This window comes from Durio zibethinus, chromosome 14, assembly GCF_047325235.1.
Source record: "Durio zibethinus cultivar Kanyao isolate XHJ-2024 chromosome 14, ASM4732523v1, whole genome shotgun sequence".
Taxonomy (NCBI): domain Eukaryota; kingdom Viridiplantae; phylum Streptophyta; class Magnoliopsida; order Malvales; family Malvaceae; genus Durio; species Durio zibethinus.
The window spans coordinates 20,325,346-20,351,770 of record NC_143175.1 but is presented as its reverse complement, the minus strand read 5'-3'; the positions used below and the strand labels follow the sequence as shown (position 1 = coordinate 20,351,770).

Sequence of the window (26,425 nt, the reverse complement as noted above, 5' to 3'; positions counted from 1 at the left end):
CAAACCCCCTATGACTCAAACCGCCCTTTTAGGGTTTTCGCCTTGAGTCCTTTTTTTTCACTTTTTCTTTTTTCATTTTTTCATTTTTTCTATTTTTTCATTTTTTCATCATTTTTTTTCATTTTTTCATTTTTTTATTTTTTTCAAGCATAGTATTTCTTCACAGCATCAGAATTTATAGAATGGGGTAAATCATTTCCATCCATCTCAGTCAGTATCAGCGCTCCACCCGAAAAAGCTCGTCTCACCACATACGGTCCTTCCCAATTCGGAGTCCATTTTCCTCTACTATCGTGCTGGATTGAGAGAATTATTTTCAAGACCAACTCTCCTTCTCGAAAGCAACGAGGCTGAATCTTCTTATCATGAGCCTTCATCATTCTTCTTTGATATAGCTGACCATGGCACAACGCAATCAATCTCTTTTCTTCTATGAAATTTAACTGCTCATAACGTTCTCGAATCCATTCAGCTTCTTCCAACTCGACTTCTTTTAAGACTCTCAAATAGAGGATCTCTATTTCTACTGGTAGTACAACTTTCATCCCATAAACCAAAAAAAATGGAGTTGCCCCAGTAGAGGTACGAACTGACGTTCGATATGCATGCAATGCAAATGGCAACTTCTCATGCCAATCTTTGTAAGTCTTGGTTATCTTCTCCAAAATCCTCTTTATGTTCTTATTGGCTGCTTCAACTGCCCCATTCATTTTTGGATGGTATGGTGCCAAGTTATGATGCTTGATATTGTATTGAGCACATATTTCTTGCATCATCTTACTATTTAGATTCTTAGCATTGTCTGAAATAATTCTCTCTGAAAGTTTATATCTACAGATGATCTTCTTTTTTATGAACTTGCAAACCACGGAGCGTGTCACATTTGCATATGATGCTGCTTCTACCCATTTTGTGAAGTAATCTATCATCACAAAAATGAATCTGTACCGGTTAGAGGCCTTTGGGGTGATTGAGCCAATAACATCCATGCCCCACATTGAAAATGGCCATGATGGTGCCATAACATGTAAAGTAGATGGTGGAGCATGGATCTTATAAGCATATATCTGGTATTTATGACATTTACGGGTATAATCAATGCAATTATTCTCCATTGTCAACCAGTAATATCCTACTCTCATGATATGTCTTGCCATCATATATCCACTAGTATGTGCCTCACATATTTCATCATGCACCTCTTTAATGATTTTCTTTGCTTCAGTCTCATTTACGCACCTTAATAATACTTGATCATTGCTTTTTTTGTACAGGAAATCTCCATCCAGGAAAAAGCTCATAGCCAATCTTCGGATGACCCTTTTATCATTTTCTGTTGCTTGAACTGGATACTGCTGATCCTTGACATACTGTAAGATATCATAATACCAGGCTTTCTATCTTCTTCTCCCTCTACATTAGAATAATAAGCTGGTATATCCTTAACATCTAACTTAATAGGCTGAATGTCGATATTATCATTAATTCGAATCATTACAACCAGAGTAGCCAATGCGTCAGCAATCATATTCTCTTCTCGAGGTAAGTGATCAAACTGGATATCTTCAAATTGTTTCATCAACTCTAAAATATACTTATGATACGGAACGAGTTTTGAATCTCTCATCTCTCATTCTCCTTTCAACTGATATATGACTAGAGCTGAGTCTCCAAACACTTCCAGTACTTTCACTCTTCTATTTATAGCAGCTTGCAAGCCCATAACACATGCCTCATATTTAACGATGTTATTTGTGTAATTAAAATTTAACCTCGCTGTTACAGGATAGTATTATTCTTCTGGAGAGATCAGAATTATCTTAATTCCATGCCCCAATGCATTAGCAGCTCCATCAAAATACATTCTCTAAATTTTTCTACATGTTCCCCTTCTTCCGGTTGAGAAATAGTCATTAAGTCTTCGTCAGAGAATTTCAGCTTCATCGGCTCATAGTCTTCAGTAGCACGATCTGTAAGAAATTTTACTATAGTGCCTCTTTTTATTGCTTTTTGGCTCACGTATATAATATCGTATTTCGAGAGCATTACTTGCCATCTAGCGATTCTCTCAGATAAGGAAAGTTTCTCGAAGATATACTTAATTGGATCCAGTTTCACTATGAGCCACGTAGTATGATAGAGCATATACTGTCTGAGTCTTTTGGCAGTCCATGCTAATGCACAACACATTTTCTCCAATGAATAATACTTGGATTCATATTCAGTGAACTTTTTACTCAGATAGTAAATAGTTTTCTCCTTTCGGTTGGCCTCGTCTTGCTGTCTCAGCACGTATCCCATTAAATTTTCACATACGGTTAAGTATAAGATTAAAGGTTTCCCTGGAACAGGTGGCACCAATACTGGAGGGTTCGATAAATATTGCTTAATTTTATCAAACGCCTCTTGACATTCTTCATTCCATTTCCCAGGATTATTCTTACGGAGAAGCTTAAATATGGGATCACATTTATAAGTAAGCTGAGAGATGAACCGAGAAATATAGTTCAATCTCCCCAAAAAACCTCGAACTTCTTTTGGTGTGCTGAGAGGTGACAAATTCTGGATGGCCCATATCTTATCGGGATCGACTTCAATTCCTCTTTCACTAACCACAAATTCTAGCAACTTTCCTGACTTTACCCCAAAGGTGCACTTGGCTGGGTTTAATTTGAGCTGAAACTTTCTCAACCTCTCAAATAACTTTCTGAGGCTGGTGACATGATCTTCATCCTCACAAGACTTTGCAATCATATCGTCTACATACACCTCAATCTCTTTATGCATTATGTCATGGAAGAGTGTTACCATGGCTCTTTGATATGTTGCCCCAGCATTCTTTAACCCAAAAGACATGACTTTATAGCAGAAGGTTCCCCACATGGTCACAAAAGTAATCTTTTCCATATCCTTCATAGCCATTTTTATCTGATTATACCCTGAAAAACCATCCATAAAGGAAAAAATCGAATGCTTAGCCGTGTTATCTACTAGTGTGTCAATATGAGGCAAAGAAAAGTTATCCTTTGGGCTAGCCTTATTCAAGTCCCGATAGTCTACACACATTCGTACTTTTTCATCTTTTTTAAAAACTGAGATTATATTGGCTACATATTCTAGATATTTAGCCACTTGTAGAAAACCTGCATCAAATTATTTCTTCACCTCTTCTTTAATCTTTAGCAGTATTTCAGGCTTCATCCGTCTCAGTTTCTGCTGAACTGGCTTACATTCTGGCTTTAGGGGCAATCTATGCTCCACTATCTCTGTGCTCAGCCCTGGCATATCCTGGTAAGATCAAGCAAATATATCTACAAATTCTCGAAGTAGATCTGCTAATCGTTGCCTATCTCCAGATGAAAGTGAAGTGTCCATTCTAACCTCTTTCTTATTTTCTTCATTTCTCAGATTCACTAAGTCCACTACCTCCTGATGAGGCTCAATTGACTTATTCTCTTGTTCAATCATCCTCATTAGGTCCGGAGGTATAACATATTCTTTAAAATTTTCTTCATTGTCAAGTTCATCAATGTTAATTGAATTCTTAAAGCTAACCTCTTGATTGTTATCATGATTATCTTCATGTTCATTTAAAGACCTGCAATTGAATGAAATGGGATATGTTGGCAAGATGTGCTTGGAGAGATGAAAATAATGAAGACACAAGAAGAAATGAATGAAAATGCATACTTCCTAATTTTTATTAAAAATAATAAATGATGAATGACCCGAACAAAAAAGATCACCCCAATGCCTTAGGCAATAGCTATTGGGATATTACAATTACATTACATCTAAATCAAAAGTCAAAGGCATCTCGATGGCACTTCAATTATTGAGCTTGAAATCTGACGGACAAAGGCGAACCCACTCCTCTTGATTAACTCTCACTTCATCTTCAACAACATTAATGGCTAACTGGGTAAAATCGTCTTCCACACTTTTCCTTACATCTGGGTACATGAATCCTCCAGGTCTGAAGGTTTCATACAAGTGTGGGATAAACATCAGTCTTGCTGTCTTTCTTGATGGCCTTCTTTTGACTTCCCACTCTGCCATCTCATAATCTAGGCCCACCCTGTCACTATTGTCTATTATTGTTGGAGGCTCTTTAATTCCCTGCAAGTTTTTGCCTAGCCCAAATCTTGGATACCAGCCCTTGTTAATGACTTGGCTCACCACTATCTTTGAAAAAGGTTGATTTTGAAATCCTTCTCCTACATAATTGACCAATTTAAAAGATCGATAGGAGCATTCCAATGCTTCTTCGATAGCCTCTACGTATAGAGTGTTCAATGGTTGGGTCACTAGCATATCTTCTTCCCCAACTACCACTATTAATTGACCTTCCACATTGAACTTGATCTTCTGATGCAAAGTAGAGGGCACAGCTTCTGCCATGTGAATCCATGGCCTTCCTAACAGACAGCTGTAGGATGGAGAGATATCCATCACTTGAAATTTTATATTGAATGTGCATGGCCCAATTTGTAAAAGCATTTCAATATCCCTCAGGACTTCTTTTCTGGTCTCATCAAAGGCTCTCACAATCATCTGACTATCCCTCATATGAGAATAATCAATGGGTAGCCTTGCCAAAGTTGACATAGGCATGACGTTGATAGTAGAGCCATTATCGATAAGGACCTTGGCTATAATATGGCTCTTGCACTTGACTGTGATATGTAAAGCCTTGGCATTTGTTTTTCCCTCCAAAGGAATCTCATCATCCCTGAAAGAAATGTGATTTAGCATGACTAAATTTTCAGCCAGGTGGTTCACATATTCAACAGATACATTGTGTGCCACGTATGCCTGATTTAACACTTTCAGTAGGACATTTTGGTATGGCTCTGAGCTCAGCAACAGTGATAATAATGAGATTCGAGCTGGCATTTTATTCAACTGTTCCACAACTGAATACTCACTATATTTTATCAGCTTCAAGAATTCACAAACCTCTCTTTCTGATACTGGTTTCGACTGATCTTTTTCAGGTTCTGTTTCAGGATTATTTCATCTTTCTCCTTCTTTAGCCTTCTCCCTTCTAGCTTTCTCTAGCATTTCTGGAGTATAACATCTCCCACTTCGAGTAATGCCTTCTACACCAGTAATATTGGAAGCATCGGCTTTGAAGACATCTTCTTTTTATCTTTGAACTACAGTGTCACAGCCATATCTCCAGGGTACAGCTTTATCATCTTTATATAGAAAATGAATCGGGGCTTTAAAAGTTACCGGGCTAGGGAGAAGTTTGTTTATGACTGACTTTAATTTGTTCCCACATTGAATTGTCACTGGTTTTAAAAATAGCTTTACAAGCCTATCAGTCATGTGTACCTCAACATTCTTCAAGTTTTCTTTTTTTTCATAGATCTCCATCTGATGTGAATCCAAGAGTTTTTGTACCTCCTGGTAAAACTGTTCACAGGTCTCAATGGAATGCCCTATTGCCCCATTATGATACTTGCAACTAGTACCAGCTATATATGCTCCATGATAGCTGTGTGGACTTACCAGTTATATCATGTCTGCTCTTCGTAAAACATCGAACAGTTGGCTGAGAGGTGTCTTAATATCTACCATTTTTTTCTTCATATGGCGCTCCTGTTCTTCACCTATGGTATTTACATTATGATTCGGTAAAGGATTACCACTAACATTCGACACAGTCATCCCTCTAGTATTAAAGCAAATCATCACATTCTTGATCAACCGTTACACTTTGTGTTTTAGGGTAGTGCAATTTTCTGTAGAATGACCAGCAATCTCATAATGGTAATCACAGTGGGCGGTAGGATCATACCACTTAGGGTAAGATGGCTTGAGGGGTTCCAATTTACTTGGAGCAATCAAATGACTGTTGTAGAGCTCCTTATATAATTCCGTATAAGTCATTGGAATTGGGTCAAAAATAGGTTTCTCACGAGTGGTTCGTTACTCCCGCGAGCCACCAATGGGGTTAGTTGGGTGATTTTGAGGTCTTGAGGTAGGTTGAATGTTAGGACTATACATGGTATTTTGGGGTCTATGAAGGGTTTGATATGTTTGGGGGTATGGTGGTTGTGTAAATGGTTGGTATGAGTGAAATGAAGTGTTATTTACAGCGAGGTGATATGGCAGATATTCTGGTGGTGGGTAAGGTGAATAACCTCTAAGTTACTGTCTATCAAAGCTCACAGCCTGAGCTTCAGTTTTTTTTTCTTCGAGACTCTTTTGCTAAATGCTTCATTTCTTTCTAGCTTGCCATTCTTGATGGCACTCTCAATGATTTCTCTTGAGATTACTATATCAGTAAAATTTTTCGTTGCATTCCCTATCATCTTTTCATAATAAAGAGGTTTTAAAGTGCTAACAAACAGCACTGTAGTTTTTTTCTCAGTCAGAGGAGGTTATACCTGAGAAGCAACATCCCTCCACCTCTGGGCATACTCTTTAAAAGACTCGTTTGCTTTTTTCTTCAGATTCTGTAAAGACAAACGATCATGGGCCAAATCGATGATATGTCGATATTAACCGATGAAGTCATATGCCATATCGCTCCAAGAATGAATACGAGTTCTGTCCAGCTGAACATATCATCTGGCAGCAGAGCCAGTAAGACTATCTTGAAAAATATGCATCAAGAGTTTTTCATCATGTGCATGAGCTGCCATCTTCCTGCAATACATGGTGATGTGGGTTTTGGGGTGCTTTGTATCGTCATATTTTTTAAATTTTGACACTTTAAACTTATAGGGAATAACCACATCAGAAACTAGGCAGAGTCCAGCAGCATCAACTGACCCATAAAAGCTAAATCCTTTCACAGTCCGTAGCCTTTGCTCTAGCATGCTTATCTTGAAGCTTTCTTGAACTTTCACTCTTATCTTTTCTTTCTCTTTCTCTTTTAAATCATTTAGATCAGGAATTGGTTCTGCTGCCTTTTCAGTGAAGACAGGATTTACATAGCTGTTATACTGCCCTGGGTTGAAAGCTGATGGCATTCCAGGATATGTCGAATATGCGAAGTATTATGGTGGGACCTCTTGAGCAGACTGGGCTGGAGGTGAGCCAAAACCTGAAGGATACAAAGGGTCAACTATTTCTTGTAATAGGGGAACTTGCTGGCTTATACTTTCTTCAACTCCTTTTCTTTTATTCATGTTATTAAGAGCCTCCAAAATCTTGTTTAGCTCACTTTTAATCTTTTCCTGTACTTTTTCTATCTTTTCAAATCTATAAGAATTTTTCTGCTCTATTTGCCTTGCTCTAGATCTTGTGTTATGTCGATGGGTAAGATTTTCGCTAGATGGAGTTATCTTGGAACCTTGAGTACCATATCTTAGAATTAGTAAATTTGCATGATCATCACATGGTTACTTTGTTAAGTGTAATGAATGAGAATGCAATGAATGAAAATGCATGTATGCAAAGAATATTTACCTTAAAACGGTATTCAACTAAAAAATTTCATTTATTCCAAAAAAACTTTGATCTACATTGAGTTTATCATCCTAGAATTATAGCCATAAAATTGCTTGATCTGTTCATACTGGGCATTGGCTTCTTCTATGAAGTTCAAGAGACGTTGTCCATGTTCTCCTACTGGGGCCACCACTTGTCTTAATGCCTCTGCCTCTTCCACCATCTCTCTTGCCTTACATACCCATTTATGGATTTGGGTTGTTAAGTGCTCAATGTATTTCTGCCTTCCTAAGTTCTCTCTTTTACCACACCAGACTTGGTATGATAATTCTCTATGTTCTCTAACCAATGCAGCGATGTGGTCTCCTTATTCATCCAACTTTTGACTTAGCTTGCTCAAATAACTGTTTAGCATGTTAATTTCTGCCTGTGCTTTGGTGCTTTCTTCTTCCAATTCGGCATGCTCTTGTTTCAATCTTGCATTTTCCTCAGTCAACTCGACAACGGTTATCTCTTTGGCTCTTTCTCTCACACATAGCCTCTTATGCTCCTGGTGTAACTTTGCTAGATCTTCAGTAGCTGTATCACGTTCTCTAGCGATCTTATAAACTTTAACTTCATAACTTTAGGCTCTACCTTTCCACTGAGCTTTTTCTTCTTGAAGCTTCTGAATCTCTTGCTTTAACTTGCTCTTTTCAGACTCAAATTCTTTTGTTGCCAACTCTAACTCTGATGGTGTCTCTTCAAATTTTTCTTCTGTTGGTGGTTGAGAGATTTCATAAGTGAATACCATTTCTTGTCTTCTCTTTGCTCTCTAAACCAAGTAACCTGGGGTGACTTTTTCAGTGAATGGTCCAGGACTCACTCTTTGGGGATTTTTTCATGCTTTAATCATCTCATTCATCCTTTGAAATGCTTTAGGCTCACTGTAAGAGAAATTTAACTGATGAAGCCCATAAGTCATAGGAATAAACTATTTTCCCCCAAATTGCCTTCTCACTAGGAGTGGTGCATAATTCGTTACTCCCCATAGACCCAGAAACGGAACCACTGTACTATCCCTACATTGGTATAACATAGGCTCACGATTCATCCATGGGGCCAACCATCTCACCCTGACGCTTTCCAACTTTTGTAAGAAAGTTATCCATTCTTGTTTAGACTTCCGCTTTGACCACCCACTTTCACAGAATTCTTTGATCAAAAAATGATTACGGATGTAAAGCTTCGAGAAAGCACCATTTCCTTGTTCAAAATGGCTTTTCATCCATAAGTACAATAACTATATGCATCCTATGAAACGCTCTCCATTCCGACGATAATAACTCAAAGATCTAATAATCTCTGCTAATATTACCGTTGAAGGATTAGAGCCATTGATCACACTTTCGAAGAAATCAACCACCGCTATCTCAATATATCCCAAAACCTTTGGAAATATTACCAGTCCGTATATAGCCAAGGCAAATACATCTAACCCTCGTTCTTTATTGGCATGTTGCATCAGAAACTCATGAAAAAACTTCCAAGGTAGGCAGACCTGTTCTTGTTTCTTCTTCGTATGAGAATCCATAATTTTCTTGTCTATCCCCATGACTTGAGCCAGACTTTTATGAAATTTTGACTTATGTTTTTTGACATATATCTTGTCAGAAGTCTTGAGATGCAAACCTAACAAGATCGAATATTCTTTTATAGTGGGAGTCATATCAGCTTCGTTAAAGATGAAACACTTGTATGCAAGATCCCAGAATTGTGTTGTAGCTCTAATTAGTTTATCATCAACAATCACTGCTAGAAGGTGTACTATATGCCCATGTTTCTGACAAAATTACTCTTGTCTTGACGGACTCATTTTCTTCCAGATATCAACCAAATCCCCTAAATTGTTCTGTTTGAGGAGGATAGATGTTTCTTGAGGCAGAGTAGAATCATACCCAATTGGCAAGCAATCTCCCATCTTCAGTTGAATCTTTTCTGACTGGGCCTTTACTTCATTAGGTGTCCCACAGGGTGCTAATACTGATGAAAAACAAACTAAGCGTTCATTGGCGTCCATGAAAAAAATTTGTTGAAGACCGTTTTTCAAGCAAATGTTTTTTATGCAACTTTATGATATGCGTATGAACCAATGCAAAAGAACAAGAAAAAGGTTAGTATACCCAGAAAAAGAACAAATAACTAAGTAAATTTAAACATCACACAAAGTAAAAAGGGATGAATCCTATGCTTTTGGTCAATTCTAAAAGGGAAGAGTGATGGCTTTATCTATAGGTTAGGCTCTCTTAAGGTTCACTATATGCGATTTTAGGGTTAAAGTCTAAAGGTCCTCAAATTGTTCCCTACATCCTTGTCCATTACAGACTAGTAAGGCACCATAATCCTCACCCATTATAGGCTACAAGCAGAAAAGGTTCAATTTAAGTGGGAGTATTTTGCTAGCCACTGCGGAGGCATTAGACCTCACGAAAGCAATAGGTACTTTACTCCCTCCTAGAGGGACGGAGCTCGGGTGTAGAGCTCATGTTATGCACATGCATATGAATGACATAATTAATAAGGTAAATAAACATGAATGAATAATAACACATATATACAAAAAGGTTTAATTTTATTAGGCTTTTGGATAACACAAATTACTTGTTGGCCAGACTCTCAAATTCTCCAGTGGAGTCGCCAAGCTGTCATAACGTCTAGATCCGGGGATCCATCGCTAGACATTGACTTAAGGGAGTCACCACCAATCTTTTTTATCTAGGTGCGATTGGCCACATAAAGAATCTGTCCTTTCAGGGAACACCTAAGTTTAAGGGCCCCTAAAAAAATAGGTTCAGGTCTACTAACCAGAACAGAGTTCGGGAGTTCGGTTATGTGTGAGGAAGGTTATAGCACCCTCACAACGCCCATCAAAAGATTGTACCAACATAACTTTGTGTTATCCAAATAGCCTTAAAATTTTACCAAAAAATTAATTATTGAAAATTATTCTCAATTGACTCTAATACTTTTAGCAAAAAATTGAGAAAATTCCCTCACCTCAAGAGTATGCAAGAAAAACTACTGTTTCACTTGCAGAGGCTCCGTCGTCGGATTATTTAAAGAAAAATCAAAATCAAAATTAAAAAAAAATAAAAAAAAAGAAAAAAATGATTGTTCTTGCGCAGGGAAAATTGATACTTTCAACTTTTCCCTAAAAATATTCTTTTGAAACTTTAATTTAGAGGAAAATTAATACTTTCAACTTTTCCTCAAAAATTGATTTTTTGAAAATTTATTTTTAAGGAAAATTGATACTTTCAACTTTTCTCCAAAAATATTTTTTTTGGAAATTTTGATTTTCAAGGAAAATTTTTTTTGAAATTTTATTTTTAAGGAAAATTGATACTTTCAACTTTTCCTCAAAAAAAACTTTTTTTTGAAATTTTATTTTTAAGGAAAGTTGATATTTTTAAGGAAAGTTGATACTTTCAACTTTTCTCCAAAAATATTTTTTTTGGAAATTTATTTTTAAGGAAAATTGATACTTTCAACTTTTCCTCAAAAACCTTTTTTTTGAAATTTTATTTTTAAGGAAAATTGATACTTTCAACTTTTCCTCAAAAACTCTTTTTTTTTTAAATTTTATTTTTAAGGAAAATTGATACTTTCAACTTTTCCTCAAAAAAACTTTTTTTTGAAATTTTATTTTTAAGGAAAATTGATACTTTCAACTTTTCCCCAAAAATATTTTTTTATTATTTTTATTTAAAGAAAATAAAATAATAAAACAAAATAAAAGTGAAAATAAAAAAATAAAATAAAGAAAAGTAAAACAAAAATAAAATAAATAAAATAAAGGTAAAAAGAATACTAAATAAACCTAATCTAATAAATACAAAATAAATAAATAAAAAAAACAAATAATAAATAAAAAAAAAACTTGGAGCGACTCGGAGTACGGCTCGGCTCGGCTATCGACTCAGAGGGGGTACACGCGCGGGTCAGGACGCGGGTCGACGCTCGGGTCGGGTCGAATCTATGTAAAACGAGCGGATCCTCTAGGTCACTTAAGGCCAAAACGACGTCATTTTGGGAAGGTATATAAGGCTCTTCCCTCTGTTTTTCGACAGAAAGCTCCTCCCCTCTCTCTCTCTTCTTCCTTTTTCTCCCGTTTCTCTCTAAAAAGCTGAAGCACTCCGATTGAATATTCACCGGATTCTGAGATTTTTCATCGAAATCTGGGTTTTTCGTCGGAAGTTCGTCGGAAGTTCACCGAAAGTTGGTCGATTTCTGGGATCATTCGCCGAAAACTGGGCAGCTCGTCGGAAACTTCAAAGTTGGCCGGAATTTTTGTCGAAAAATTCAATTTTCGTCAGAAAAATCACCGGAATATGAAATTTTCCAGAAATTCCAGAAAAAAATCTCCCAAAAATCTCCAAAAAATTTCTGTTAATTCCTAGAACACTTCTAAATCTTTCCTTAGCCTTCTATACTCTTTTATACGTCTCTTTTCTCTCAAATCAGTAGCTTTGCTCACTGTTTTTCTGTGTGTCCTTTGCTTCTGTATTCTGTATCTATTTATAGAGATTAATCAGAAGTTCCTGATCAATCTCAATTCCTCTTTGGACGGGGATTCAATCTTTGAATCCAATCTGGACTCTTTTGATTGAATCTCCATTCACAATAGGATTCTTCAGCCTTCAATCACAGCTCAAAAAAAAGAAAGAAAAAAAATAATAATAATAATCAGATAAACGAAAAAAATAAAAAAAAATAACAGATAATTAAAAATACAATAAGATAAATCCAAAAAATATTACAAGATAAAAAAAATAATAATAAATAAATTATAATATAATAATAAATATATAACTATATAAATAAAATACATATACATATACATATTAACAAAAAAATAAATAAATAAATAAATAAAGATATACATATATTAATACATAATAATAATAAATAAATAATAAAATATAAAAAATACAAAAAATAAAAATAAAAATAATACAAAATAAAAATTGAATTGAACTTACCTATTTAAATCAGACCCAATTGATCCGGACCTATACCAAATTGAGTGTCTACATAATGTCTTCATGCACCAAAGCAGGATAAGTTGTGTCCATGCTAAATAGTTTCTTGTTGGGTAGTAGAATATTGGGCTAGCCGAATTACCTTCACTCATTCTTAAAGAAAGTGGACCACCTTATCAGAATATTTGGAATAAACAAGACATGAGATTCTACCGTGTGTACGACTGCTAACAGTCTTTATATATTTTGCTTTGTGTTCGGTTTGTTGTCGAAGAATATAAGCTTCCATTCAGATGTTCCTGATGACAAGTCAACTGGGGAAGAGGGTGCAAGAAACGATAGATGCGAGTGCAAGGCATCAGCGCTGGAGACAGAGTTGAAAGAATTGCGTGAACGGCATTTACATGAGCAGGAGGTAGAAACAAAGGTGTACGTGAACTGGATTAGGTTAGGTTGAATATGAGTTAGACTCATATTTAGTAATAATAGTTTATATTCAGTTTTGATTTAATTTGATATTTCGAATTTTAAAATTTTTTTAAGTGTGAAAATTAAAAATATAAATTTTAAATTCACTCATTAAATTTTATTTATATTATAAAAATAAAAATAAATCTTTTTGTAAATAAAATATAAAAATAAAAATTCATATATATATAGTTATATAAATATAATATTTTAATTCATATTTTATTTAGATTGAATCAAATTAAATTTTAATTTTAATTTTTTTTACTCGAGATTTAATTTAAAATTCAAATGAATTTAAAAATTATATTTAAATCGATTTAATAAATTTTAATTTTTTATTTAAATTTTCTCAAAATTTGAACAAAATTTTAAATTTAGATGAGTTGTTCGAGTCTAGCTAGATGATCAGGGGAAGCAACTTGTAATGCAGCTCAAAGCTGCCAGTGGTCGAAAGAGTAGCTGGTTTTCATGAATCTAGGATAACTTTGGTCGTATTCTTTCTCCGCCTCAACTACGCGTCGTCCACCATTTATTTTTCCTATGGTGTAATAATAGATTTTCTACTAAGCAAAATAGTAGTAATAAATTTGTTGTTCCTGCATCAGGAGCCTGGGCTGCTTAGAATATGGGTTTTTTGGGGTTTAGCAAAGGCTAATTATAATATAAAATATAATAATGTTATACCAATATATCTTGTAGGTATGGCAGAAAATGAAAAGTGTAAAGCTATAACCCTTGATGTTATAGATTCAGCAATTATAGTCAATTTTGAAACTCAAATCTTAATTTAATTGATTAATATAATAATTTTGAAAAACGAAACATATATGAGATTTCAATATTTACAAACTTTTTTCTTATACAAGAAAGCGACTTAGAAAAAAAAAATAGTGAAAATTTCTTACCATTAGAACTAGTAGGTTGTCTATGCATATGCTGCAGGTTTAATTTTTATTTTCTTGTTACTAATAGCGAATATGGAAATGAGAATGGACGGCGAATAAATATGTAAAACTTTACAAATTTAATCATATAAACTGATGTTGGATAGAAAACATTAATATTACACTTGTTATATCAACAGTTATATATATCATAAATGGAGTGTCTACAAGATGTATAAGATTTTGTTTCCTGAAATTCTGCCACTTTAAAAAAAGTTGATAAAGAGCACTGCCGGAATTCTACAACTTAAAAAATCCTGCTAAAAAAAAAGGAAAAGAAACAGGTGTCAGAAGGAAGATAATTCCGGATACATTTGATGCCAGAAATGATGTGTACAAGGTTGGTAACATAAAATGAACAATCATCTCATTTCAATTAATTAATTATTATTTAAAATTTTATAAAATTTAATAGAATTTATATTTTTAAATAATAAAACTTACATAATTATTTATTATAATTGAATAATTGTAAAAAAAAAAAAAAGCTACTGTAATAGTTTGAAGAGAAAATTAATTGCAAAAGACATTAAGATTTTTTCCAAAAAATTGGTTACCCTCAGCCAACAAGAAATCCCAAAAAGAAAAGCATTTTAGTATTAATCTTATTTATAAAATTAATTAGAAATAATTAGATATAGAATAATTTATTAATCTTATTTATAAAATTAAAAAATTTCTGTATGAATATATCCTAATTCTAAATTCACTTCTTTCTCTGACAATGTAAGTAAATTAAGACCTTCACGCAATGAAGTATTCACATTCCTTCAGTTTAATAATACTTACTTTTCCTTGTCAATCCATTGCTTGTTTTGGATGTAAAGGGAAAGAGAATAAAGTAAAATTCCTTCCTTCTTCCTTTTGTCACGTTCAATAGGTGATCTCATCCAATTAGAAATTGTATTCTAGCTCCAATAATTATTTTTGCAGAATTACTTATTCTATATAATTTTGAAATTTATGAGTTTTTAGAAAATACTTTTTTAATGAATAAATTATGTTTAATTTAATTATTTATCCATGCATATATATATTCTTAAATTTATTTTCAGACTTAAATAAAAATATTGCATCTTGCTTGATTTACTAGAGATATTTCACCCATATATTTGGTAAATTTTAAATTTAAACTATATTTAGACATGAGCATGACTTCTTTTTTAAATATTATATATGATTACAAATATAGGGTTGGTTTATTGTTATTTTATTCTATATAAATTTTGCTACAAATGAGAAGGCGTTACCTTGTTTCAAATTATACTTTTTTAATAGATACAAGAAAAGAATAAACAAATTTTCAAAAAAAGGGAAAAAGAAAAGAATAAACAAGTTTATAGCAGAAAAAAGAAAAGTATAAACAAGTCTTATTTTTGGTGATCATCAACAAATTCAAATCTTCTTCCTTCCATTCTTTCTTTTGTTCTTTGTCTGAACATCCAATTCACATTCACTGCTACCTCATCACATTCTATCGTTACTCACAAATATTGGAGATGGAGAAAGCGCGAGAGAAGATTCAACATCCTTTTCATGATCATCCCTTGGTGTTGGTTGAAGATGAGCAAAGCAATCAAAAAGAAAAAGCTTACTGCTCGGGATGTGGGGAAGTGATATCAGCTGGTTCATGCTTTAGTTGTGTAGAGTGCTGCAACTATCACCTTCATAAGGAATGTGCCCATGCACCTAATCAAATACCTAACCACCCTCTCCACCCCCAACATTCTACATATCTTTTTCTTCGAGAACGTCCAAGCACTATTTCATGGTATGGTTGTGCATTATGCAAGGAAAAACGTAATGTGTTTTTTTATGAATGTAAAGATTGCTGGTTTGCCCTTGACATCAAATGTGCTTTACTTTCACATAAGGTTGGTGAAAGTATCTATGAGGTCAAAGATGATGGCCACCAATTTCCATTCATCTTCCTCGAAAATCATAAGGATCAACTTAAAAAAGTTGATTGCTCTTTCTGCCACCAATCATTAATAGATTCCATATATGTTTCTGTTGAGTGCAAACTTTACCTTCATAAAAAATGTTTTGATCAGTTGACTGAAATTGATCACCCTTGCCACCGTTTGCACACTCTCGTTCTTCAGTTTGGTGAAAGCAATTGTTTTTGCGAGGTATGCCAAAAGGAAGATCATCATAATTTCTTTTATCGTTGTTTTGCTTGCAAGTTTGATATTCACCTTGAATGCATTATTTGGCAAAGACCTATTATTGAGGCTAATAGGTATCATGAGCACCCATTCACCCTGTTATATAGAAGTGATTCATTCATTTGTGATGCATGTGGAACCAATGGAAAGTTTGTTTCTTATGTTTGTCTTACATGCCACCTCCACGTCCATAAGAATTGCATTTCATTGCCGCCCAAAATCAAAGTCACACGACATGATCATGTTGTTGTCCACAAGTATTTCCTTAAAAAAAGGGAACTTGAAAAACATGATTGCAAAATTTGTTTTGAAGAAGTGAAAACAGAGCATGGAAGTTACCATTGTCCTAGGGAAGATTGCAATTATATTGTCCATGTGAAATGTGCGACAGAGGATGATGATTTGTACTACATAATTGATCAAGAGAATCAAGATGAGGAGCCCACGGATTCTTCCATCACTTGTGTTATTGAGGTGAACGAGCATGGAGAAGCTGTAAAGATCTTTAAACATTTCAAGCATGAACACAATCTAGTGTTTGAAGACAAGATCAGAGAGGATAATGATAGACATTGTGATGGGTGCATGGTATCCATCTCAACTCCGTTTTATTATTGTTCAGAGTGCAATTTCTTCCTTCACAAAACCTGTGCAGAATTACCCAAAATTAAGCATCATTGGTTTCATCGAATCGCCTTCACCCTCGAAGCCAAGGATTGTTTGCAGTGTGACTTGTGCGATCGCCTCAGTAGTGGTTTGTTTTACGGAAATAGAACTAAAGTAGACTACGACTTTTGCCTAAGGTGTGCTACAGTTCCTAACATCATCAAACATGAAGGACACCAACACTTGCTCTTTTTTGATTATCAACGCAAGTGGCAATGCAGTGCTTGTGGTGTCGGTTGTAGGTATGGTGCATTCAGATGTAAGGAGTGCAGTTTTACTTTGGATTTTGCATGCATGACATTACCGCAAGCAATTCAGCACAAGTGTGATAGTCACTTACTTAAACTTACTTATCATGGTGAGAATGATGATGCAGAACAACATTACTGTGATGTTTGTGAAGAAAAACGGAACCCAAGCCATTGGTATTATTACTGTTCAACTTGTGATACTTCTGTTCATCCTGAATGTGTTCTTGGAGAATATCCATTTGTCAAGGACGGTATCACTTGGTGGTGGCATGATATTCACAAACACAGTGACGATGTCATATTTGTCCGTAAGGTTGATGGCTACCCTGAATGCGCTGGTTGTGGTAAGCTTTGCCAAGATGAAGCTCTCAAGTGTTCTAAATGCAACATTATTGTCCACTACAAATGTCGACGGAATAGGAACTGGTAAATGGTAAGTAGGAGGGTCGATGTAAAAAGCTGTTTTAGGTTGTTGATCAGTTAATATTGCCATTATTAATTATATGATATTATTCTCTTCAGTATTTATTAGTATCAATTAACTTTAATTTTGTCTTGATGATTGCAGTTGAGAAGAGTTGTAAGAGGAATGAAGGCATGCAGGCACGTGAGTGGTTCTTCTGCTGGCATTTGGGACAGCATATATATTGGGTGATGAATTGGATGGAAGGTTTGAGTTGATGATGATGAAGATGATGTTGGAAAAAATAAGGCAAATTGATCTAATTAATTAAATGTTTGTTGTTTTAAGTGTTGCTTGATTGGGATTGATTTCAATGTTAACTTTGTGTTTGTCTATGATTTGATTTGTTTTGTTTGGGCTTGAATTGAATGAAATCTCTGTTTGGACTTTTTCTTTCTTTTTATAAGCCTTAAGCTTGAGTTGTGCAACTTCTTTCTTTGTTTAATTAATTCTATTGAATAAAGTGCTACTTTGAATTTTTTTGTTTTTGACAACTTTTATAAAATGCAAAATTATTAAAGAACCAAATTTAAAGTGCAAAATTATTGATCCTATGTTAATTTGTATCCCAAACGCCTAGAGTAGAAGGATGAGCACAACAACAACAACAAAAAAAAATACAAGCATTTGTTTAAAAATATAAAATTTAAATACTAAATTTGTTTCATAAAAGTGAAAATTATTACATGCCATTTCGTGTAAAACATGGGGCTTCAAACACCCCATTAGATGTTTAAAAAATAAACTTGTTCAAACTGCATAAACATAATATGTATAATTAATACTCTTTCAGTATTGATTTTATTCAAAAAATAAAAGCTAAGTGGCAAATTGTACCCAAATGAAATTATATAACGGAAAAAGTATAGCATTCATTATGAACATGAAAGTGAGAGCTTTAGGATATTACACGAACGAAAAAAAAATTCTTTTATTGTATAATTTTTAATTCAAGTCGAATGGCCTGACAGTTCCACGCTACCCAATTATTGAATGCCCTTACCCATTTAGCCTCGACAAAAATAAAACCTTAAACACATCTTGTGATTAAAAGACCAAATAAATTTATCCTCTTTTTAAGTTTAAAAACAGAAACTTTATCTTCTTAAGTTTATAATAAAGTGGATACTTTACTATCTTCATTCTATGGTTTCTTCCCTTAATTTTCAATGTCTAAGCAAAATTGACATATATCACATTGTAAAAAAAAAAAAAAAAAAAAAGCTAAATTCAACCATTTTGACTTCAAAATTAACCACAAAAATCCGCAAATATATATATTTATTCATTTATTTATTCTGCACTTGACCACAAAGTCAATTTTTGTAGTTCAAATTAGCATTCCCAGATCAAATTTCAGAAGCGAGCTTGTTTGATTACCATAAGAAAATAGAAGATATCTAATGAAATGGAAAAGGCTTGGAAGAAGCAGTTATGAAGGGAGGAGACAAAAAGAAAAAAAAAATTATGGACAACATTTTATTTACGCAGGAATGATGAATCATTGATGCCAATTGATATTCCAATTATACAACAACTTCAGATTGGATCCTTTAATTGACATTGGCTATCTTAGACCTTAACAGTCATTCTCTTCTTTCATCTCTTTACAGTATTGAGTATGGACGGATTACCTCCACAATAGGTGCTCGACACAATATGCATTTTCCTCCACCTCGAACCAACTCATTCGCACATTTTGAACATGTGCACATGTGTCCACATCTGCAACCAATTTTTTTAATGTCTAAAACAATTGCCATATATAATCACTTATGTGCATACACCAGTGCTAGCCCTTGATATTTGACAATGGAAAGATTTAGAGAAGTCAAGAAGGTAAACCTGTGCAAAAGTGAATCGATATGGTTATCACAACAAACACAGCAAGTCCCTTTCCTCATATGACCCCATTTAGACCCATCGTCCAATGTTTCTGCACTCAAACCTGTAATGCAAGTGAAATATTAAAAAACAACAGAAACAATCAAAACTACCTAATGGCACATATAAATAAAAAAAAAATCCAAAATAATGCTTCCGAGGAAACAAAAGTTGGGAGGATTTACAAACCTTTTTCACCATCTGATCTATTCAAAGCAGCAGAGACTTCCTGCCTGACAGATCGCTCTAACTCCAGCTGCATATCCATGCAGGCTTCCAACATCCTTTGCATGTGGCTCATGCCCTGCTGGAGTCTAGCCATATCAGCTCTTAGATCATTAACCATCTCCCGTTCCTGCTCAAAAATAAGCATCCTCATAAATAACTTAAAAGATGCAGAGTAACAAAAAGTACCATGTACGGACTCAAAAGTAAGATATCTGGGCCTATTTCCACATAAAATTCAGCAACCGTTGAACAAGCCAAGACCAACAACCTATAATGATACAAAACAAGCAGCATAATTTACAAAAATTAACAACCACAATTAGGGAGGGTAATAAAATCCCTGATTCACAATTCAATTTCCTATCCAACAAAATGTCTCTCCAAATGGAATCATTTCCACAAATAATTTTACCTTCAGTATGAAACTCACAATCAGAATTCCTAGGGCTCACCTCTATATGTTAAAATTTATTCGAAGAGAACTTAATACCTAACACAACACTCTACAAAGAACAGAATGGAAATGATTCAATAGTTATGGTAATATACAGTTGCAAGACCACCAAAGATGGCTCACAATTTCATATCTATGCATGCTGTGCCTAGACCAGCTAGTGTGATGTAAATCCTGACGCCACAGCAGCTGTGGTGGTGGTGGCATTGGAGGAGAAGGTAGCACCAGTGAAGGCCTGTTAATAGCATCATTCTGATCATCATTTGTTTCATCCCTCTGCTGCTCCTGATCATGCTCTGGTGAGGCCCGAGTTGGCAAGTTTCTATGCATATCCCAATCAATGGGAGAACGACCTTGTCTTTCCACATAAGACTGTATTAATTGGTCTAGACTTTTCTGGAAACCACTTCGAAGAAGATTAGAGACACTCCTCCTACAAATTAAATTATATCAACCATCAAAGAAGTCACATTTTACATTAAGCGCAAAAAAACATGTGATCAAATACCTGCTCAGAAGTTCTCTAAGTTCCATACTATACACATTATCATCTTCAGGTGGATGAAATCTATTGAGCCTTCTAACTTGGATTGCATGACGTACTCTTGAAGGATCAGAAGGCCCTTCTGACCAATTATCAACAGCTTCCTGAGAGCCATCCTCACGCCAAACCATCTGGGCTTCCTGCAGATGACTTTCTTCTCCGTTTACATTTCCAGGATTTTCTTGGTGATGCTCACTAACTGAACCTTCTTGCCAATTTGTATCCATTTCTTCTGCATTGCTTTCTCTCCATCCATTGAACTGAGCATATGTTGGCTGTTGCCAATTTCCTCTCCCATCATTGGTTGTTGGTTCCTGCCAATTCCCACCTTGATCAGCTTTCTTGCTGACTTATTTTCTCAACAGCCATGTTGCGAACCATATCACCAGTTTGATCAGGTAATGATGCGATGTCACTTTCCAAAATCCTAAGTTGTGTATGCTCATTGTTTTCATGTTGGACATCCAGTGACGTGTTTGATTGGAAAAGTTCATTTCTAGAATCATCGATGACATTGCTAGATGTGGTTTCCGAATTGCTGCTTGCTTGACTGCAGACAATGGTTTCTAATCTGTTGCGGACTTCCCTGAATGAGAAAAAGAATTAGCTTTTAAGGAAATCAATGGAACCTATTAGAACTTCGTGCTTGAGTGAGCTGAAAGGAGCATTGCACAGAATTGTTCAAGCCATAATCTAGAGGCAGGTAGAGGGACTCTGCACTTGTTATCCATGTCTCATTCTTATAAAAAACAATACATACCACATATCTCTCAAAGTTTACAGGCCAGATCTAATTTTATGTTTCTCACAAAAAAAAAAAAAAAAACTAAACAAACTAAGTTGTTCCAATTTCCTGACACAGGAGAAGGTTGTCAATCAATATATAACTGCATAGCACAACAGCAAACAAAAGATTTCCTCTAAGCGGGGTATAACTGTATAGTACATCAACAAAATGTGACAAGATTGCCAATCCTGAACACCAAACCCAAGTATAATTCAAGCAATGCATCTTTTTCTATATATCATATGCCAAAATTCCTCAGTATGTAACATCATTTTTTCACAGACTATTAACCTTTCAAAAACTATTACCAAAATATTTTCAATAAAAGTACAAAATTCTTCAAAAAATTCATAGTGTGAGCATTAATGAAATCATTCATACCACAAACCAGATACAGTGTGTTGTTGTCTTAATTGAATTAATTCACTTGCTGCCATTGAAGGCAGTCTCTCCTCTTCAACAGGTCTTTCATTTCGTAAGAATCTACCTCTAAGTAGTGACTGCAAAGTTAAATGCATTGGTAGTTAAGAATGGCCACATAGGCAAACAAAAAGATCCGAATACAAAAGGACTTTCATTGAGCAAAACCAAAAAATATATTAACATCAAGACATGTGATTACATAATAGTCCAGGTGAGATTCATAAAAGCTAATTCTAACATCAAAATATATTTTTACTTTAAAATTAAAATATATATTTCCTAAAAGCATCAGAATTGATGTTACTTTCACTCTTAACCCTGATATAGCAAGTTTTGTTCTTCTACAACGAAACAAAGCGTAAATGACCTCTCAATTTCTAGACTAGGATGAATATTTCTGCATCTTAATTCCAAATGCACAGTGGCAAAGGGGGGAACAATATTAAAAACTAAAGTAACAACAATGTATTTATGAAGGAAATTTTTTTAACAACAATTGAAGCATGAAAATAAGTGAAGTTATCCATATAATAGTATCTTAAGTCAGCCTAGAGCATCATTGAAGGTCATGGTCATCCATTAACATCAATATATGTGATTACACAATAGTCCAAGTGTAATGCATAAAAGCCAATTCCGACATAAATATTTTTTTACTTCAAAATAAAAATATATATCCTAAAAACATCAGAATTGATGTTACTTTCACTCTTAACCCTGACATAGCAAGTTTTATTCTTCTACAACGAAATAAAGACCACATGACCCTTCAATTTCCGGCTTCGCATGAATATTTCTGCATCTTAATTCCAAATGGGCAGTGGCAAAGAAGGAAACAATTATGAAAAACTAAAGTTACAACAACATATTTATGAAGGATTTAAAAAAAAAAAAATTGAAACATGAAACTAAGTGAAGTTTTCCATATGATAGTCCATTAAGTCAGCCTAGAGGATCATTGAAGGTCATGGTCATCCAACATTGACTAATAGTTCAAGTAATAAATATGAAACATGATCGTTCAATTATTAACACACCATTCAAATGTATCTAACCAATACTAGAGATATCCAAGCTTCTTAAGGAATACTACTGCAGAAAAGTACAGAACAGAGCCTCCTATTGATCTTGAACATTTTTCATTCCATAAAGAAAGCTAGAGTCATGCTTTCTCTGTCTCACATGATTTTCCTTTTGTTATTTACTTTTTTATTTGTTGGTTGGCTCATTGGTTGGTTGAAGGGGAGCCATAAACCTTATAAGCAAACCAAATCAATTTAAATAGATCCTAGTAGAGTAAATAGATCGAGCTTCTTGAGCAACTAAACTAGCAATTAAGTCCAGCCAGCAGTTAGCCAATCAAACAGGCTTATTTCCGCAAAATTCTCAGTAAAATGGCTCTTGACTCAAACTAGAACACCCTTAGTACCTTATTGTTGAAACATGTTAATCCCACATGAAACTACAATACATGTTGGAATCAAAGCCCTATCTAAAACCATGGAACTAATATCCATGCATGTAGGGAACAACTTATATCATGGAACTAACATCCATGCATGTAAGGAGCAACTTATAATCCTTTTAAAAACAAAACAAAACAAAACAAAATACACAAATCAAGAGAAACCATACAAGTACACGACAAAATTAGTGCAAAATCAAATAGCACAACATTAGTACAAAACTAAAATATGCCCTATTTACTTTAACTCAATTTAAACTCCAGCAAATTTGAGATATTCTCTGTGAATTAAAAAGTTAAAACTAAATATCCATCCTGTAGCTGAATATAATTCACTTAAGGAAAGAAAAGGGTACTAGTACTGACTTAGAGATGCACAAACTTAACAAAGTACATGATATAGCCAACTGACCTGAATGTGGTTACGATGAACAAAATCAGATACAGCACGATGCTCCAATAAACCCCTGAAGTTCCCTCTGTCTTTCTCTTTCAATCCTCACAAGCAAGTCAATTACAGCTTGTCTTCCACGCAACCTCAGCATGTCCCCTCGAATATGGTCGGGTTGGCCTTCATCATTGTCAGCAACTGAACCTTCAGGAACTTGACTGACTTGCACACCAATTGTAGTTGCCTGATCTTCCCTCCGTCCCCACAAACTCCTTGCTGCTGACTTGTCATTTGCACCCACTCCCGGACAATTCTAACTCTCTCACACTCCGTTTCACCAAGCCATTCAGCCCTAGGACTGCCAGCCCTTTGGGTAACATGGGAAGAATGATCACTAATCCCTCTCTCCATCCATCCCCAAACAATCTGCCTCACCCTCTCCCTCTCGACTTCACCGAGATCAGGAGACTGCTCCCTACTAGACCCATTGTTATCCCCACAATCATTCTGTGACACACCCTGCTCATGCGACCACATTCCATGCTCATTCTCACTCTCACTCATATCCCTAACACTACCATAATTCTCACTCCCTCGACTCTCAAACAAGGTTGTACTATACATTGTTGTATTACTATCAGCATTCCTTTGCTGCCTCAATCTTTCCCTCACCCTCTCTTGCGCCCTATTCAACAAATGCTCATCCTCCAACTCCCTCCACATTTGCAAAATCAAAGAAGCCCGAGTACTAGGTATCTCAACATCCCCGCCCCTGTCGCCTAGAAATAGGTGACTGCGACTCTCTCAAGATCGAAGAGTCTAGCATTGAAACACTATGAAAACCAGCTAAAGCCATCAATTCAGACTCTCTATTCATCCTCTCAATCGTTGTTATCATTTCCTGAGCCTGCCTAACAGGCCACCGACTCAAAATCCTAGAATGCCGCCTTCTAGCAGTGGATGACTCAGCTAAGTCATCACCTTCAAGATCAGACCTTCGCCTCCTCCTAACAAGATGATCACCCTCATCATCCTCATCATTAAGATTTCTATTAGAACTACATGATGCAAATGACATACAATCATCTAAGTGCCCTCTCATTAATTCCTCCAAACCCCTTTTGAATTCAGCGGTGGCATAATTTGGGGATTCTGGTTTTTGTTGTAAAGCCTGAAAATCTGTCATTTTTTTTCTACGTCTAATTATTTTTCCTAATGCACATTTGCCTCAATTGCCTTCTAATGTACCCAACAAGATCACATATTTGTAATATACCAAAAATTACAAAACCAAACCCTAATTTGGCTTACAGAATTAATCCAAAAAAATTCACACAAAAAAAAATATGCCCTGTGCCCTAAAATTGGATAAGAACAGAGCTCCAATTCATTTCTTCACCTGATAACAATTCCAAAAGTCAAAAACTTTATAAAAAAATCCAAAAACTTTGGATCAAAAGTAATTGAAAAAAAAAATGAGGGAATTTGATTGAAATTTGTTGAAAGTGAAAGAGACATACCTATGAATTTTTACAATGAAAAGAAAAACCCTATTTGTTTTTTGCTCTTTTTTCGTGTATTAAAATGTGGGAATTTTTGTCCTCATAATGAAAATAGGAAACTGAAACATAAACTTTGTTTGTTCAGAGGGAAAAGAGAGAAAGGAAAAACGAAAGAAAAGAGGAGAGTGCAAAGAAGAGAATGACCTGAGAAATTTATAATTTACATGAAAGAGAGAGAAAATTATTTTTATTTTTTGTTTTAGTAATTTTTATTTGTTTATTAATTTTCCAAGGGAACATGAGAGGGGGGCGTACCGATTTACAAATGAGTGCCACGTAATAACAAATTTTGCCGTTCTTTAATTAAACTTTTGGGGGTCAATTACTTTACGCCACGTGATAAATATTTGGAAAGACTTGGTCACTCCTGTTTTTTCATGCTTGAATCTTGATGATACCACCGCTCTAAATTTTTATATAATAATAATTAATTTTTTCCGTAGTAACTTACTTGATTTATGAGAGAGTTACTAAGCATAATTGCTTGTCCCTGTACTAGAGAAATTTTTTAAAAAATTATATTAAAGTCAATAAAATATTTAAATTATACCGACAGATTTATAAATTTATTTTGCATTCATTTATTTATGAATAACCAAACTAAAAATAAACAAAATTAACGAAGTAAACATATGGTATTTTATAAATCTACTTGTAAATTTTTAAAATTATTTTTTCAATATATAAAATAATAATTTTATATATATGGTAAATCTTAAATCACAGATTAAAAAAAAAGAAAAAAAATTTTTTATCCAATAAAATTCACTCAAATATTTGACCTCGAAATATTTGAATTAAAAATCTCAAATTCCAATTGTTGAGCTATGTTTTTATATCACGGGTCGAGACTTAAGCTTTGAATCTATACAACTCCGGGATCCGGACATCCACTCATCCGACGTCTTAAATTAGTCTACTTGTCACGGTTCACACTCTTATAAGGTATTATTCGCTCTGATCCTTCTGACCTCGTGGTTTTATCTTACAAAAAAGACCTCACAAGGTAAAGATGGTGTGAACCTTTTTATATCTCAGTGACCCTCCTATTATATTCGACGTGAGATTCAAAACTCCTCCTTAGATCCGTGACATTCTCCCCCACCCAACCTCGTGACGCTCTCGTCATAGAGGCTGGCCACCCTGCCTGCCTCAACCCTGCCTACCTCTCTTGAGGCGCTTGACGTGGATCGAACAATTTAGGACTGGCTCTGATACTACTTGTCATGGGTCAAGACTTAAGCTCCGAACCTGCATGACTCCGGGATCCGGGCATCAACTCATCCGATATCTCAG

The 26,425-nt window shown here is 34.8% G+C and overlaps 1 protein-coding gene and 1 pseudogene across 2 annotated transcripts; one reads left to right on the top strand and one right to left on the bottom strand.

Annotated features, from left to right (window-relative positions):
• The first annotated feature begins 15,081 nt into the window (after positions 1-15,081).
• Positions 15,082-17,926, top strand: LOC149515112 (uncharacterized). The gene is made up of 2 exons (XM_089743742.1): positions 15,082-17,361; positions 17,497-17,926. Exon 1 carries the CDS (start codon positions 15,343-15,345, stop codon positions 17,356-17,358), a length of 2,016 nt encoding a protein of 671 aa, XP_089599868.1. The 5' UTR covers positions 15,082-15,342; the 3' UTR covers positions 17,359-17,361; positions 17,497-17,926.
• Positions 17,927-18,847: 921 nt separating this feature from the next.
• On the bottom strand, positions 18,848-25,280 carry LOC149515111 (uncharacterized; annotated as a pseudogene). The gene is made up of 8 exons (XR_016327669.1): positions 25,088-25,280; positions 23,589-24,966; positions 21,670-21,788; positions 20,466-21,087; positions 20,081-20,390; positions 19,465-19,630; positions 19,237-19,339; positions 18,848-19,116 (listed from the first exon to the last, which is right to left on the bottom strand). The product of XR_016327669.1 is annotated as an uncharacterized LOC149515111 (transcript).
• Positions 25,281-26,425: the final 1,145 nt, after the last annotated feature.

Bases quoted from the DNA above. Each gene is read 5' to 3' on its own strand.
- LOC149515112 (XM_089743742.1), top strand. From the start codon at position 15,343: ATGGAGAAAGCGCGAGAGAAGATTCAACATCCTTTTCATGATCATCCC.